Genomic DNA, 17,619 nt, shown 5'->3' on the forward strand with positions numbered 1-17,619 from the left:
AGTGTCTTCATGCCACCAAACCCTGTCAGCCCACATTAGCCCGGCCGCAGACTGACGGGGCAAGAGGGACCTGCAGTGTTACTCGTTCACGCCGTCAAAACTCATCATATTCACACATCCAGCACTTTCTCGGAAAAACAGAGGAACAACAGGGCACGGGAAGGGGTGTAGAGGCAAGGTCTGAGGTTTGTGTTTGCTGCCATGCAAGCTGTCACTCGTCTTCCTCCAGCCGGACGAGCATGAAGGCAGAGATCTGAATGGATCTCCAGCAAAACCACACAGACACACAAATGTGTGAGATCTGTTTAAGAAAATATTTGTTTTTCTGAAGACTAACAATTTGTCATCACTGTTCTTTTTTTTGATCCCTTTTGTTCTTTAACTGAATCTTAAGTGGATCCTGGGGTAGACAGTTTTTTTTTTAGAAAACGCACCAGCCAATCAAGGCTGAAATGATGCAACTAATCCTCTGTTTCTTTTGTTTTGACCTCACATGTCTGGGTTTTTATTTTTTTTTATTATTTTTTTTAGGACTGCGTCTGGAATATCACAATTTGCCTTCACCAAGATAGAAATCAACAAAAACTACAGTATCTGACTTACGGAAGTGTGTGTATAAATGCCCCGTTTAAAGATAAAAGGTGGGTGGTGGAAAGTGGAAGATCAGTCTCTCTGCAGACCCGCACGTGTTTGAAGGTGACCTTCCGGACACCAGAATTAAACTCATCCATTAATATATCAAGCCTAAAGGGAGGCGGACACTTATCAACAGTTAAAAAAAAATAATAATAGAGCCTTGTAATTCTTCATACCAAAGCTGCATCAGGAGAACTGGGCACAGCTTTAAGATTATCCTCATTCAAATCAGAGGGAATAAACTCTGTAATTTGAACTGCCCAATTTATCATATGCAGTGATAAAAAAAACACACAAAAAAAATGAATTTCTCATGAAGACATGCAGGACAACATTCATTGATCTGTTTTAAATGAAAACATAACAATAAGACTGAATGCTCCAACAAAATAATGACTTTACTATTTTATGAACCTGAATAATAATAATGAAATTTAGAGAACAATGATAACAGATTTTTAAATGGAAAGAGAGGAAAAGGAAAGCCTTAAGACTTCAATGTAATTTAATTAATACTGCAGTGCTATTGCTGCATATCCCAACTGTGAAAGCTTTGGGTTTTTTTGCAACAGAAATTGGTTATAGATGCGTCTTTTAGGGTTGACTGGGTTGTTGTACTGAGAGACAAACTATTAGTTTGTATGACATTAGGTCATTAAAAAAAAAACATAAACTCCACAATATATAACAGGTCTATCTTTAATGCAACATTATGTACAATATATTGTGTTTACATGCTATATTCAATCTGCACATTTTCAATATTAATGAAAAGTGCAAATAATTGCAATTAGTTTAAATACTTAATGCCCAGTGGCTGCAAGGCAGAAGTTAGAAGCACAAAATAAAACTTCCAAGGAAATAATTACGCACAAATAAAGTACAATAAAATTAACAAACTACTTCACTTCTTAAATGCTGCTGATGGGAAATGCAGAAGATATTGTGATGGCAGAATCAACACAAAATATGTTATTTGGAGGCTTGAATGCCAAAGAACAGCGATATTGCCATCATATACTGACGTTAAAATGCAATATTGAGTATTGCTGTAACAATATGATTTGAGATAAATATTTAAATCCAATACCATACAGCTCTACTGAAAATCTTTTTTTTTTTTTTTTTTTGCATCGTGCACTAACTAGAAATAATTTAAACAAGTGTGGCAGTTGGTTTTAAGTGACTTTCTTGATTGACCAACTAGAGCTGTATCAGGACCAAAAAAACAACAACCATGTAATCTAACCCTGCTGAGAAAAGATGTAGATTGATAAGTGCTTTGTGAGTTTGACCTGATCTGCTGTTAGATTATGTGCGTATTTGCTGGGATAAGAAAATCTCCTCAGTCCATGAATGGAAACTCTGTGGCGCCGTCAGCAGCGGGAGACGGCTGCCAAGCCGTCATCCATGCAAGTGTGTTGGATGCGTTTTCTGAAGCTCGGTTGCTTTCAACCCTTATGCTACAAATCACATTGTTAATCATTGCTGTGTGCTCTGGCAAGCTCTTAAAAACAAACAAAAAAAAAAACAACAACTTGGGAGCAACTATGAATAGTCAGGCTCGCAGAAGCAGAATGGGGGTGGCATCATCTCCCCCCATTGCCAGAGAGTGATTCTGTGTTGTAAAAGCAGTAAAAAGAAAGCGCTTGTATTCCCTGCCAGCACGGCCCATAGATGGATCGCTCTAATTCTGGTTCACCCTCTATGCTGCTCCAGCTCGGTAAAAGCACCGAGGATACATCTGCTCTCTTACATCATTTTGGTTTTTACCCACAGAAGGTGCATGAAACGGTTAATAATTGTTTCATGTTCTCCGCAGGAAAGACACTCGCTGGCATGATCATGTAAATATTTGAACTTCGGCTGAGACAGTTCTTGAAATCAATTAACACAAGCTGTTGTTTTATTGGCACATAAACCCGTGGTGATATTCTGCTCAGTGGCAGTGGATTAATCCCCCGCAGCAGCTCGTTGTCGCTTCATCATTTAGGAATCGTTTCGACAAATGTCTGCACCTGAATTGAAGATGAGCTGCAGTTTGGTCGTGTCGTATTGGGACAAATTCATTTATTTTCCCGTTTGCTATTATGAAGTAACACAATTTTAAAAAGACATGCTCTCTCTGAGTTCACAAGACTGCGAATACGTTCCTCATTATTTGTAAAATTGCAGTATTCTATAAGATCACAGTGTCAGTGTAATAGTTATACACCTGAAACTCTTTATTGTTGAACTCCTGGCATGGAGCTCTTTCTACATTTTAAACAAGGATTTATTAACAAGCAGACATTAAGGGCAAAGTTTGGCTCTTGTACGAGTGGGTCAGCTGAGGTATTTATGACACTATAAAAATGTGCTTGGCTCAGACTGTATTAAACGGGCACTATATTTCAGAATATGCTTTTTAAATTTGATTTTGAATGAACTGCAAATTTGCCACTGACAAAGTGGGGAAAGAAAATAATACAGACACTAATCCAACATGACTAAATACCACAGCCTTTGTTCATTTATATGAGAAATAGTGGGGTTTTTTGTTGTTTTTTTAACAAATGTTGCAGTCAGTGTAAAGACCTCAGTAGCCTGGAGTGCAAAAACATCAGTATTTCTGTGTACACACAACATCTATCAATATTTTATCTGTTAGTTGGTTCATATGTTAATTATTTAATTGCAGGTTTTTATGAGCAACTAAAATAAAACTTCAAAAACATTTTACTGTAATCTATCACGTGAAAGAAATAGTGCAACTTTCTAATCACCAAACATTTTAGAAAGAAAACGTATCGATCTGACAGTGCCAATGAGAAAAAAACTGGCAGTGTCTGCAAGTTCAGAGTCTTGCAAGAAATAATGTAGAAACGGCACTACTTGAAAGGATTGTGAGCTCTTTGGAGAAAAATGGGCACCTCCCACTGAGAATAATCAAGTGTGGGTGAAAAGAATCGACTGAAATGACTCCATGTCTTGGAGAAGGCGTCAGTGAGAGCAGAACTGTTAAGAGTTCTGGTTAGATAATATATCATGATTATCGATGCCTGGATGAATGAATTTATTCTTCAGGTGTACGTTTTTAGGGGGCTCAATCATTTAAATTTGCTTTTATTTATTGACCATGCTCCTTGAGAATTCAGCTAAGTGAGCGGGTATGACTGAAATGTCTGTAAACAGTGACAATGCATACCTTATTGCTCGGCAAAAATAAATAAATCAAAAGTATCCTGGAGACAGCAGTGCAGCATTTCAGGTTTATATAAGCCAACCAGCTCTACTGTACATACACATTCACTTGAATGGATCTGCAGCCACTGCGAGTTGATGGTGGTCAGCTATACATTTTTAAACACAAAACCCTTTTGGAGTGTTAAAAATACATAAAACAGACGAAACAATCTATTTTTAGTTTGTCTGTATCAGAATCATATGCCTTAATTACAAGCCAGGAGAGGTGTCGCTCTACACCATATGTTTTCTAAACAACCGGATACCTCACCGGCAAACTTGAATATCATCAACATTCACACAGCCACAGCTGCAGGAATTAATTGCGCCGACATACAATGCATGAGGTTTTGTTTGGGGACGAAAACTCACGCATGCACAGGGAGACCATGCAAACTCCACCACAGAAAGGACTAGACTTAAAGCCAGCGCTGCCTCGGTATGAAGTGAGAGTGATAATCAGTACAGAGAGGTGGGGTCCCAAACTTGAACAAAAACTCTATTAACAAAGTCATCACTATTTAAAAAATAACTGAAACTGAGAACAACGAGGAGGAAACCTTGGGAGAGAGGACTGTAGTTGAATCGCAGTTGAAGAAGAGGACAGGTGGTAAGAGTTTGGTGTAGGGGTGAACGACATGCACACGAGGAGGAGGGGGGTGGGGGGGGGGCACTACACAGATTAAAGTGTGTGAGAGGACGCAGCACGCAGGGCATTGGTTTGGAGATGAGGTGGTGGGATGAGGCCGAGCGTGAGCGCCTGATGAATTCATGAATATTCATGGCGGGTTATCTCCCCGTGTGCAGATTATTGCAGAACTCAGGTATGAGGTCAGCAGCTTCCCGAGCCAAATGAAAAGCCGGTTCGGCGATGGAGACTTTAATTAGAGAGAATAGCATGTTGGACAACAGCGGAGTACAAGCTGCAAAGCATCAAGCAGCACCGCTCGTTTGGTTCTGGTTTTCTGCATCACTTCACTGCGGGCAGATCGAAGCAGAAAACATTACAGCAAAACATTTAAACTTCTGAAAACAGTAAATGAGATTGAAAATCAGTGCAGCTTCATGAGACGTTTTTACTGATAGGGAAAATATGAAAAAAAAATTGTATAAATCAGCATTCAGTACACTCAGAGTGCACAACAAGGTCTGTGCTGACACCGAGCTGAATTTATAAGTGAGATACATTTTTATTAAAATACACATTTCAGATGTGACTATAAAGGCAAATCTAAATTATAAAACAAAGTCCAGTACATAGCTGTAAGTGTAACCGGTCCAATGGGGATTTATATAAACGAATATCAGAATTTTTGCAGTAAAAGCCTCCTGCAGGCTCTCCACAGTACTTGATTTTTTAAAAAAGGATAAAAGGATCTTTCAAGATGAAATGTAGGTAATCAAGCTTTCAACCAAACAATTACTACTTAAGTGAAAATGAGGCTGAATATGATAATTATTACCCTCCACTGAGGGCAAAATAATCAAGAAAAATGTGCAGCACTCATTTTAGGTACCCCTGTTTAACTACCCATTAACACAAACAGCATATCAGTCAGTATGTGTTTTTAGGGAGTAGGTTCAGAATGTGATGTAAATAACATGATAGCACAGATCCATCCTGCCTTCTCTTTGCACACTTGAACAAACGGCGCACCTTTGAGACGTGGTGGAACGGCACATTCACGTCATGGGTGTGCAGTCGATGAATCCACATAAACTGTGTGACGCCATCGTGTCAATATAGACCAGCACATTGTTGAATCTCTGTCACCATGAATTAAGAGAGATCTGAGGCAAAAGAGGGTCCAGACAGGAAAGATGTGCTGTTAAATTGAATACTGACCATTTGTAAGCTCATCATATGAGTGTACTAGTGGACGTTTTGCCAGAATCCTACTAATCAGTAGAATGGAAAATATATATATTTTTTAAATGTAGTATCTGACAGACATGATGCATGTAAACCAATATTGTGCATGCCGGTGAATACACACATACATCAAGACGCAGCACACTCACACACACACTCAGCAAAGTTACATTTCACAGGAGAAGTGAGAGTGCAGCATCAGCAGTCTGAAGCCAAACTGCCTCACTTTTCTGCTGGCAGTGTAGGAGTAACTGTCGATTTATAAACCAACGTCTGCAGCCCTGCTGTGAGGCCATAGCAGCTCCCAGCTCCCAAGAGCTGCCAACACTCGCTTGTTGCTGTCCACGCATTAGCATTAAATGGAAAATACAGCCGAGGCTGGTGTGAACGTCTGATTACTACCAAATACCTTCAAAACTTCCAATAGGAATAGTGATCACACGAACGCATTAGATGACAAATGCCTACAGGGATTACTTCTTTAACTCACAAATTAAGCTACTCGACAGAATAATACCATCAATCCATCTTCTATGCTGCTTTATCCTGGTCAGGGTCGCTGGAGATTATCCCAGCTTAAAGGAGAAGGCACTGGGATAAACACTGGAGAGGTCGCCAGTCCATCACAGCGCAAACAAAAATAAACAATACTCTCATCTCCACTACAGGAAATTCAGGGTTATTAATTTACCATGCATACATGTTTTTGGACTGTGGGAGGAAAGCCTCGTACCCAGAGGAGCTCAACCCCCCCACAGGGAAAACATGCAAACTTCACACAGGAATGCCTGGCTGGATATTTAAACCCATGATTTTATTGCAGCGAGGCCAGAGCACTGACTACTACAACAATACTAGAAAATATAAAATATATCTGGGCTTAGAGTGACACTGAAAACGTAATTCGTGCAATTTTAACAGAGCATTTTATTTTATAAACGAAAAGCTGTGGTATGAGCACTGGCGAGCAGCTGGACAAGAAGAAGAGATCTCATTTCAACCACACTAGGTTTTCTTTCCATTTGATCTCTAAAAATATAAGGCTAGAAATTAAACATTTTCTCTGGGTGTACAAAAATCTAACTGATCCAGGCTCTTTCATAACTTAATGACCTGAAAATACCCGGCGGTATCATCCTGGCAGAGCACTTTCTTCTCATCATGGCTTATTGGAGATATGTACAATTGTACAGACATGTACAGACATCTCTTTTGTGAAACCATCAGACAAACAAACAAACTTTAAATACCAGGCTTAAAAAAGCTGAAATCAATCAGTCACAAGCACCCAATATAAGTCACCAGTTTCCAAACAGGAGAATCAGAACCATTGCAACACATGGGAATACAGTACTATTAATTTTCTGGTTATGCCCTCCCAGATGAAGGAATGAGATCATCTTTAGCATGGGTGCTGCTATCTGCCATAATAGATTTAAATGTTACTGGATTTGAACAAACGTGCAAATATTTCACAACTATTCAATGCAATGTTGAAATTCTCCATCAATGTTGCCATATTTATACCAGGAAGCTGAAATGGCCATTTAAATTTGCACACACAGCTAATGCATACATTTTCCAGACAGGTAGTATTCAAACACCATGTCACAGCATCCTTAGTCGGTCTGTAAATACAAAGATTTTCAATTTTTTTTCCAAGGTCTCTGTGTCACACAGCTCACTGCGATGCATTTCTTCTGTGGAGACATGTAACACATCTCAGCATATGCCGGCGTCAGAGGCCTCCTATTGTCTAATGGGCTGCCATGAGCGAATGAGTCACTGGCCCGGCTGCGACACGATTCCTCCTTCGCTCACATCCTGGCTTGCTGCCCGCAACTGTTGGTGTCACGACTGCTCACATCTAACCAGCTTTTACAGCCATTTAAAGGTTAACCTCCTCTGGGTGTTGATGACACTGAGCAGAATGCACAACAATGATGCTGCTGCTGCTGCTGCTATTTAAGGCCCTGTCGCAGCGAACTGAGACGGCTGACTGACACAGGCACCCCTGACGCTGTTTCCTTACTTAATACATTAGTAAGTACAGTTTCCTTCTTGACCCATTTTCTGAGGTAACCAATGATCCACTCTCGCACTATTACTACTTAAAAATGAGTGTTTGTTGCTGGTCAGGGGTATTGGTCCTACTATGGATCAATTCCTCTTTAAATGCAGATATGAACCAGTGGTTTGAATAAAACACTTCAAAACCCTGATTATGTTTCAAAACCAGTTTTAGGTTGCAATTATTGCAGAATTTATAATATTGAACCTTAACAGGGAAAAAAAAAGGCATGCAATTTGATTCAAGCTCTGACTTATTCTTTCGTCAGACGTTTCCAACGGTGGTATGCTTCATGCATCCATATATGTTACCTGATAAATGATGAATATCAACCATGTGATGTGCTCATCTCGCATCACTAACTGACTGCGTTTCTGAGGACAAGATTATATATGAAAAATTCACAAAGCTCAGTCCATTGGACATAATGCAATGAAATAATCCTTATTGGTGACCTCTAAAATACTGCTTTGTTGGACAAAACTAAAATTATTAATGCTGCATATTTCTCATTAAAAGAAACAACCTATTCCAACACCAAGCTATGCACTAATACAGTATGTCAAAAACAATGCTGCACTGATTAAAGCTTCTACAATGCTATGGTTCAAACAAACCAGACTACATAAGTCCCTGGTACCCGGTTGAGAATTGTTGTCAAACTCTGCAGTTCATCCAAAATCTAGAAGATGTTTCACAATTTCATCAAGCTGCTAGATTACTGTTGAACCACACAGTGATGAAGTGGTTAATGCTCTCCCCTCACAGTGACAGTTTATTCAGTTCAAGTCCAATTATGAAGCCTGTCTGGTGGGAGAATACATGTTCTCCCACAGTGCAACACTTTGTGTTTGCGGTTGAAGTGTTGCTCAGTGTAAATGTGAGTTTGTGTGTGTGTGGTTATCGGTCTGTCCTGTGATGGACTGGCGACCTGACCATGGTGGATGGATGGGTGGATGGATAGATGGCTAAACGGAATTTAATATTTTAGTTCACCTTTACAGGTTTTACCCACATTGTTTAGATCCATTTCCCTCCGTAGCAGCAAACATCCATTTATCAATGAAGCTCTTCTGAATATGATGTACACTCGATTCTTGTCAAGAGACTTATTTACAATCACACTTTACTCTATCCTCCTATTGACAGACCAACTACTGCAGTCTTTGAATTATTTCACACACAAGCCTTACAGATTCAGTTTGTTCTGGAAAACACACCAAAACATGTAGGTTTAATTAGAAGGTTTAAAATCCAGAGCTGGTAGCTCAACCGGGCAGCTATCCTCCTCCCACCACCACACAAACCTTTTTCGCATGCAGAGCAGAGAGCAGAGGGTGATGCAGGAATTTTACATGGCTGGATACAGTGCAGCATGTTATCGCCTGAAGTGGAAAAGTAGGTCATCAGCCTTGCAGGAAGCAGTGGAGCTTCACTGCTTCGCTCCTGCTGCACGTACAGCCAGCGTTGAGACAGTGGAAGCACCTACGCAGCTGCAGTGAAGTTAAAAAAAGCAAACAACAAAAAAGAACTGTTGTAGATTTGAAGAGCAGATGACAGTGTGGAAGCACACAAATCCACAACTGTTGACTGAGTGCATAAGACAAACAACAACTGTAGTATTGCATGCTGATGAGTGTGATGTAATCGATCTCTGCTGCCTCCGGAGGAACGCTAAGCTCATAGGATCAGTACTGCCGAGACACACTTCATTAAAGAATTCTAATAACAGCAGCAAGCACTTTTCTGCTTTTAATCCTTTTAGAAGGCAGCGCATCCTTCAGCACCATCGACCATCCTCTTTTGAATTGATGTCTTTAGGCAGTGGGTACATGCCACCAGTACTGCTCTCGACTGCCTTATACCTTTCCAATATTGCGGTTTTAGTCGCCGCAGAAAACACATCCTGCTCCTTATCGAACAAGACGCATGCTTTGCCACAAGGGGATATTGTTCACCAATTTATTTCCCTCTACTTGCTCTTCAGTGCCGATGTAAAACACAAGACTGTGCCTCCTCTAATCTTTAAATAATACAGCCACTCCTGAGTTTTTATGAATCTTACTTCATGATATCAAGTGCAGAATATATTAAGACTTATGACACCCCAGTGAGGTAAAGTCGACTACTTCCAGTAAATAGATGTATTTGCCAACAATAGATCATTGTGGGTGTTTTTTCAGACTTTTGAAGGCGAGGTTTAGAGTCTAGCACTGACCTGCTTGTTGCATGCAGCAGAGGATCAAGAAGTACTTTTCTCCCAGTAAGCCTGCAACTTTGGCCTTTATATTGTGCGTCTGTGCCTCTACTGGAATAGTTGTGTCTGGTCTGAGAAGTGACACTGAGACGATACATATTTGAAAGTCTGCAGCAGAAATTGAACCCCCGTGTTGTTGAAGCATGAGCTTCAGTCTTTAATAAATTACAAAGTCTCCATGTTTGGGTCATGAAAGGGAAGAAAGTGGGACGAATGGGTTACTTGTTGCATAGATTCATAGCAATGGATATTGTTAGAAGCATTTTAAAATGTGGAAATATGTCACCCGATACAGGCTTTGAGGGGTCAAAACATGTTTTACAAAAAAAAAAAACTTATCAAAAGATATGCAATTTACAAATTTGTAACGGAATCAATATAATAGCTTTAGTAATGGAGAGTGTAACAATAAATATTGACTTACAAAAACTAGTCACACAGCTATTTCCTCGTGATGAGACACAGATAATCCTCTAATATCTCAGGTATGACTCTGAATGTACTGGGAGGGAAAGGATTAGGCAAAAAACATGATTTGATATGAAATGATTTGGAGGAAGATACACCTGGAAACATTTCTAGCATTCCTCTCGTCTTTCCGTACATCCATTGCTAAAATGTTTATTCATACAACCAATCTTTCTTCACAGTAAATTATTAATCAGTTCACACTGACTTAAATGCCTCTTGTTAAGAAAAAAACAAACAAAAAAACAGGTTGAATTCCAAAAGAAATGCTTGACAAACGTTACTGAAACAATATTTAATTAATCTCTCTGAATTGTTGTCAACAGGAGGACCTTGTGCAAAAATCTTCCTTCTATTATCTGATGGATTAATCCTGACAAGATTGAATCAGGCAGTCATTTCAAACATTCACAAAGTAAATTCAATTTCAAGATATCCATTTCTCTTTGTACATTGATCCATTGTGAGGAGCAATGATAGTGAGAGGAGTTTGAAGACAAGGTAAGAGAGGACAACGAATACGAAGGAGAATGCAAAGAAGACAAAAGGAGAAAAGAAGCAGGAAAAGAAGACAAATAAGAGACCACAGAATCTGTAAACGTCAAAATACTGAATAAGTCTATCAACAAACACCCACGTTTGCCCAGAGGAAGTGGAAATCCTGGCCATCAGCTGAGCTGGTTATCCATTTTACAGGTGACAGACACTTGGAAGAACCAGATATCACTCTGGACATACACCAATCAGACGAGAAACTAAATCAATATGCACTTGGGCTTGCCAGAGCTTCTATTAATTATGCCAATCAAGTGAACGTGTATCGATCACCTGTTACAACACTTGACTTGTGGAGGTTTTTAACCGAAAAAGAAAGACTAATCTCAACAACAGAACTCAATACAGAGGAGGAAGCCAGAGTAATCACAGAGGAATATGTTGTTGCAGCTACTGAAAGATCGTGGAAACATTTTTAAGAATCTACAAATCAGAGTCCTTTGGTTCCAGGTGAACCATATGTCACAACACAAAGTGTCATAAGATGAACCAACTCAAGCAGGATTCACTGTTTTACAATTGACAATGTAAATCAATGAAGACTAAAGCCTGAGCAATCAACAAAGTCAATATGTTTTAATGGTTGCTATGAGATGTAAACAGTTTAGGGAAGTACTGGTCAATTTACCTTTGTCTGAGGAGAAAATACTGAATTGGTGAATTTATAGTGTTGGAAAGAAGCTTATAGCATTCACTGTGGAAATTACATTTTGTTCTGGGCAGTATTTAGTACTATTAGATTACCATTTAGCTGTACTAAGAAAAAAACAAACAATTGGTCAATCCAACAAACTGACAATAAAAGTCAATCATACGTGGGTTTGAGGACTGCCTCAAGATGTATATGGTCAAGTTTCAATAATGAACACGTTGCTTATTATGGAAACACAAACCACTGTAAACACTATGAAGGCACTTTAAGCGTCCTCTGATCAATTCAGTTCATCGCAGTGGGAAAGTGATTCCACGCCTAACGCACCATCACAGCTGGTGTTTGCCCAGCAGTCATTCTGCTTACTCTCCTACCCCTCAATGTTTCTGTACACCAGCATGTCAGCTTCGACTCCATGCAATGGCACATACGTCAGCTAACAGATGAAGCACCGGGAGGGCCGGGCAGCTGCTGTAGGGTCTGAGAGGCTGTGAAACCATGCAGCACTCTGCTGGCACACCAGATTGTTGGTGCAGGTTTATGTGCTCAGGCTACCTCATCTCAGAAATTACTTTTTTTTTTTTTTGTGGCGCTGGTTGGCACCTAAAATCTGATATTGTGAAAAGCAGCAATGACTCATGATGTTATGATGGGAAAAGTGAGTATCTTTAAATGAAAAACCTGCAGGTGAGTAGCGGAGGTGCACTAAAATGATGAGATGTGGTTAATTTATTAAGGTCACCTTTATGTACAGACACAATTTATTATCCTCTTTTGTTTGATGTGTTGTCATTTTTCACCAGCCTACACACAAACAGTTTCGCCCCTAACTTGTACATACCATCATTCTTTCTGACTTCCCAATGTGCCTATAGGGCCTGGAGTCACACCAGCTGGGCAGCTGCTTCATTATGGCCGACCTCTGATGTCTGATAGCCTGGGAGAGAAATGGGATGGTGGGCCGCTTCCAAGGAAAACACGTCAAAAATATTGGTATGGAGCCTGGCAGAGCTGCTGGAGAAGTGATGATTGCATGTTTGAACTGGACTAGTCGCCATGGTTACAATACCACATTGACACGCTTCAATATCACCTAGTTTAAATGGCAAACCAGTTAAAAATAAGAAAGACGAGCTATTGTGCAACAAGTTTTAAAATATATATATATTGTGAATGATACTACAGCAACATCAGGCAATTATCACATTGCAAACGCAATAAACCAAAAAGTGCTTTGCTGGATAACTACTTGACATTTTGACAACTTTCAGTTCATCATTTTCTTCCTCTATGGTAACTACTAGTCTGAGCACAAATACTGGTGCAGGATGGGAAAGGACTTACTTGCACCTCTAATGTTCACTAACTTAAAGTGTTTCCAGACTTCGAGAAATAATCAGTTAACCAGGTCTCTGCAATAAAACAGTAAATTTTCCAGAACATTGCCTTGTTTCTGTAAAGTTGACATGGCAAACTGATAACATCAGGCCATAGTTGTTTAGTCTCTTCCTTTTATGAAAATATGGATTGTTTGACAAAACAAGCATCTCGTGTCATTATACTGTGAAACACAAGCCTAAAATCTTTCCTAAACGCTTTAGCGTCAAAGTCTTAAAATACATCAGACTAATGAACCTTACACAATTGTTATCAAGGAGGTAAGTGTGCAGGCGGCATAATACCGCTCTCATAACTGAAATTACTTGACTTGTCCATTAATCCAGGGGAGCCTGAGTGCATATTAAATCTTATATGAATCACATCCGATGATATAGGAGGAACTGTTAATTTGATAGTCGAGTTGCAGAGATTGGAAGTATGCGTGCATGTCAGTAATTAGTGTTAAGTCTGATTTTATTTGGAGGAAAACGATGGCACCCTATAGGCATGCACGCATGTATCATAAATCATAACTTTTTTTTTTTTTTATTACCTCTTGACAGTTCACATAGAAATCTTTCTCTGAGCCAATATTTCGTTCTCAAGCAGAGTCATCTTTCACTTTCCAGGGCTGTCTGCTGTATAATATTGTTCAAATGCATTCAGGTTGGTAGCGCCACAATATGTAATAATGGTGCAATATGTAATGTAATACATTTTTAACTCATTATGTAATAACGCTGCATTTTGTGATCAAATTCTTTGCCGAGTTTTGTAATAACTTGTTACATATTGCAACAGTTATTACAAAATGTGGGCTGAATGAAAATGCACTCAGTGGTACTTTACAATCTGGTTTCATTTCTTCAAGAAAATAGAAATGGCTGGTAGATATACTTAATATCTTGTAACTTAAAAAATCTGCCTAAAAAGTTCAACCTGATTTAGAGCCCTGCGTTCTACCGTCGCTGTGTTGGCAGGACATGAGCGTCATTTCAATTTTTTTCTCATTACTAAACATAGAACCATGTATATGGATAAAAGGCAAAATGTATTACATGATGTGCCAAATGATTAAATTTTTTTAAAAAAGCAAGAGGAACACCCACATTTTGTAATAACTTTTGGATTATATAACAAGTATTTATGAAATGTGGCGAAGTTTGTTAGAAAATGCGTTCAAGAATTTTATTCCAAAATGTGTCGTTATTACATAAGGAGTTGAAAATTGGTTCAAGTCAAACCTGTCAAGGTATGCGTCTGTCCGACGGATCTCTTTAAGTACAGACCGTGCAATTTTGTCTTGTCCCAGTGGAACAACGAACAACCATGACAACATCTCTTATCGCGGCTTAAAATGTGTGGTTTTCTGTCGTACAGTGAGAGGAGTTTGTTGATGGCTGTCGTCATGGTGATGTGACCACAAACAAACTGAGATAATCCTCTGACTGTAGCAGAAATGTCCACAGTCTCACCACAGCGCACAATGGGACTGCGGCTACAGTGACTAACAACCAGAAATCTGTGCACCGATTAAAGAGGCACCAGTGCTTCACAAGAGTAATAGATTACCAAGATGCAGATTATTAAAGAGGTAAAATGCTGCATCAATTCTCCTAATTCTACACTGAATGACTTCCCTGCACATATGGGCAGGTCCAGGACGTCTTCTTCCAGGAGGAAATTGTGTGTATTGAGAGAAAAATCTTCAGTATAATAAATAAAAGAGTTCCAGAGTTATATTCCACTCAGGAGATCAATAGATTTTCCCAATATAAGAGATAAGCGCACACATTTCGGCTCAATGAGAAAGAGAGCAGAAATGGTCAACTACTTTATTCTTCTCAAGACGGAGAGGAAGTCAAACATGTCGTCGTACTGAACATAATTAAATCCCTGTGCAGAGAGCGGCAGGTGATAAACTCACGGGTCGGCTAGAATTACACCGTGCGGAGCCATTCGCTCATGATCAGATTCGGTTATTGCTTCCGAAAAATCCTCCCGTTTAAGGTTCGGCGTCGCTCATCCCTTTGTGTGTCTCATATCCTGCTCGTCAGCCTCCCGTTTCTTGATTGTGGACACCTCATCTCTCCCCTCTTCCCTCTCCGTGTCTATAAGCGGTTTACTGTGTGTTTGTCAGCGGCAGCTTGTCTGGTGAGTCACGAGAGTCGTGCACTGCCTTTCCTGCCAGTCTTTACCTTGTCTAATCTGGCGTCTGGATTTTGGATAATCACTACTTTTTGAATTTGTGTCTCGGCCTTGCCCTTTGGACACCTTTACCTTGTGTGGCTTATGGCTTACTGTGTACCACACCATGCAAATCTAATAAAATTAATTTACCCTGCACTAAGTGGAGTCTTGGGTCAGCCATGTCGTTATGAAGTAGAAAGATGTAAGATACACGTCACACAAGGTGTGCTACACCTTACTGGGATACCTTGCAGAGGAATATTAGTGTTTGTTGTTAATCCATCTATTGGGAAATGTCCACAAATGTTTCACCGCTTCTGGCTACCTTCCATTATTCACCTTCTTCCAGGTTTTTCGCCACAATTCCTCAAGTAGCAATTTTCACATTTCTTCTCCGTGATGCTTAATTTACTAATTGTGTGTGGCCGGATTTAGAGCAGAGCTGGTAGTCGACAGGATGAAGAAGTGCTGACAGGAGCACGGCTGTAAACCCAAAAATACACAGCAGAATTAATGCTGCTGAAATTCTACAAATAGGTAAGAAATAATGAAGGGGGAATGAATAATACATCAAAAAGTATAGATACTTCACAAAATATGATTAAATTGAATTTTTTGACGGAGAGCTTTGCGAGCACGTGCCGTCTTAAAAGTACGAGGACACACACACCCAGCCACTCGGTGACCTGTTTGTGATGACATTAATCATTTAAAATGATCTCAAGCAACTTTCAAAAACTCTGAAAAGTGTTGCAAAGAAGCTAATGACGCCCTGAGGTTGCACGAAATATGTAGGTCACAAACAGGTGGCGCTGTGTGATTTCTATCCTCAATCCTAAAAGGAAAATGATGCTTTCAACACTCAATCAGATCTTCAATATTTTTTTTCAGCATAAAACTCACATGGAAAATGTCGAGGCTGCTTTGTAGGAGAACTTTTGCTGTGTAACAGAAACAAGTTATTTGTATGCATTATTCATTTCTGGAACAATGATTTAAAAAAAAAAATTTCAACTTGAATGAGAGAGAATAAAAACCTGTTCATTTTTGTACTTTTTGATATTTAACTTTTCTGTCTCGAGAATTGAAAGCAACTTGTTTGACATTCAAATGTGAAGCAGAAAATGATCACTGCCCGTTTTAAAGTTTATCATTCCGTATGAATACAACCAAGGCAACGACTCAAAGCAGAACAGAGACCAAACTCGTTCTTCTCTTCATCGCTGAAATCAACGACACCTTTTTTTTATTTTCTATTTTTTTTTTTTTTTTTTAAACAGCATTCAAACATTCGAGTCACTCACCACACCATAATGATAGTTTCCATGTCTTGGATAAACACAATATTTCAAGTAATTTGGTGCTGGAGCAGTGTCAAACATACAACTTGTGGACTGAAAATCTCATACCTTAACAACAGGCGGTAGTGTAGTGGTCCACACTCTATAATCACAGCGAGCGTGTTGTGGGTTCAAAGCCAGGCCTTTCTGTGCAGATTGTGTGTATTTATCTCATGTATTGGATTTGTGCCAGTCAGGCTGTCATAGAAAAATCTGATATGGCTCACACATGGGCTAAAAGTGAGATTTGAGCCGCAGTGTGAAGGTACACCCTGGTGTAGCATGTACTATAAATCGATAGAGTGGATAACTTGAACCTCAGTTCTTATTTTCCCTTTCCCGCATTCTCTTTATAAACAACAAGGTATGTAGTCAAACAAGTTCATAACTCCTTAAGCTGTGAATCAACCTCTAACTTAATGTACAACAGAGACGTCTTTTGGCGATTGCTCTGATCTCAAAGATCTTCTGTTGGATGGTTTATGAATTCGTGAATGTGTGGGGGAGGAGAGTTGATGGTTATTCCAACAATCAAGTGAAAGTCAGATCGATGAGTGACCTTGACAGTGACGCAGAGCTCGAAGAACTCTGGGTCACGGCCACGGCTATTGAACGTACTGGATATACATATCTGCTGAGCAGACGCTTCGCAGTGCAAACCAGCGTCTTGTTGCGTCCCACTACGCATCTTTTGCAGCAAGCAATTCCTCCTAAAACGGAGAAAACGCCTTCAATGCATGGTCATTTCATTCTAAAATGTATTTGCAAAAGTAGCAATGGTATAATGTGATTATTTGAAATATTCAATATGAACGGAGTTTTGCCTGTTCATGCAGGTAATTTTAATATAATCCTTGCAGACATGAAAAAAAAAAGAAAAGAAAGTGGGGGGGCAATAATAAACACAAGAGTGCTTGCAGAGAGACTCATTCATCAAATCTGATCTGGTATACATTTCCTTCCTGTGGCCCA

At 39.6% G+C, this 17,619-nt stretch overlaps 1 protein-coding gene across 3 annotated transcripts in view; it reads right to left on the reverse strand.

Moving 5' to 3' along the window:
- gnai2b (guanine nucleotide binding protein (G protein), alpha inhibiting activity polypeptide 2b) overlaps positions 1-17,619 on the reverse strand; it is a 38,680-nt gene that overhangs the window by 13,446 nt on the left and 7,615 nt on the right. Inside the window, exon 1 of one of the 3 annotated variants that reach the window (XM_080460748.1) lies at positions 9,113-9,445. The exons of the other annotated variants lie outside the window; for them this stretch is intronic. Coding sequence (XP_080316874.1) covers positions 9,113-9,212 — 100 coding nt within the window. The 5' untranslated portion in view covers positions 9,213-9,445. Of the gene's footprint in view, positions 1-9,112; positions 9,446-17,619 lie in introns of those variants that run through there. 3 annotated transcript variants of the gene reach the window in all.

This window comes from Lipophrys pholis, assembly GCF_963383615.2.
Source record: "Lipophrys pholis genome assembly, chromosome: 4".
Lineage (NCBI taxonomy): Eukaryota > Metazoa > Chordata > Actinopteri > Blenniiformes > Blenniidae > Lipophrys > Lipophrys pholis.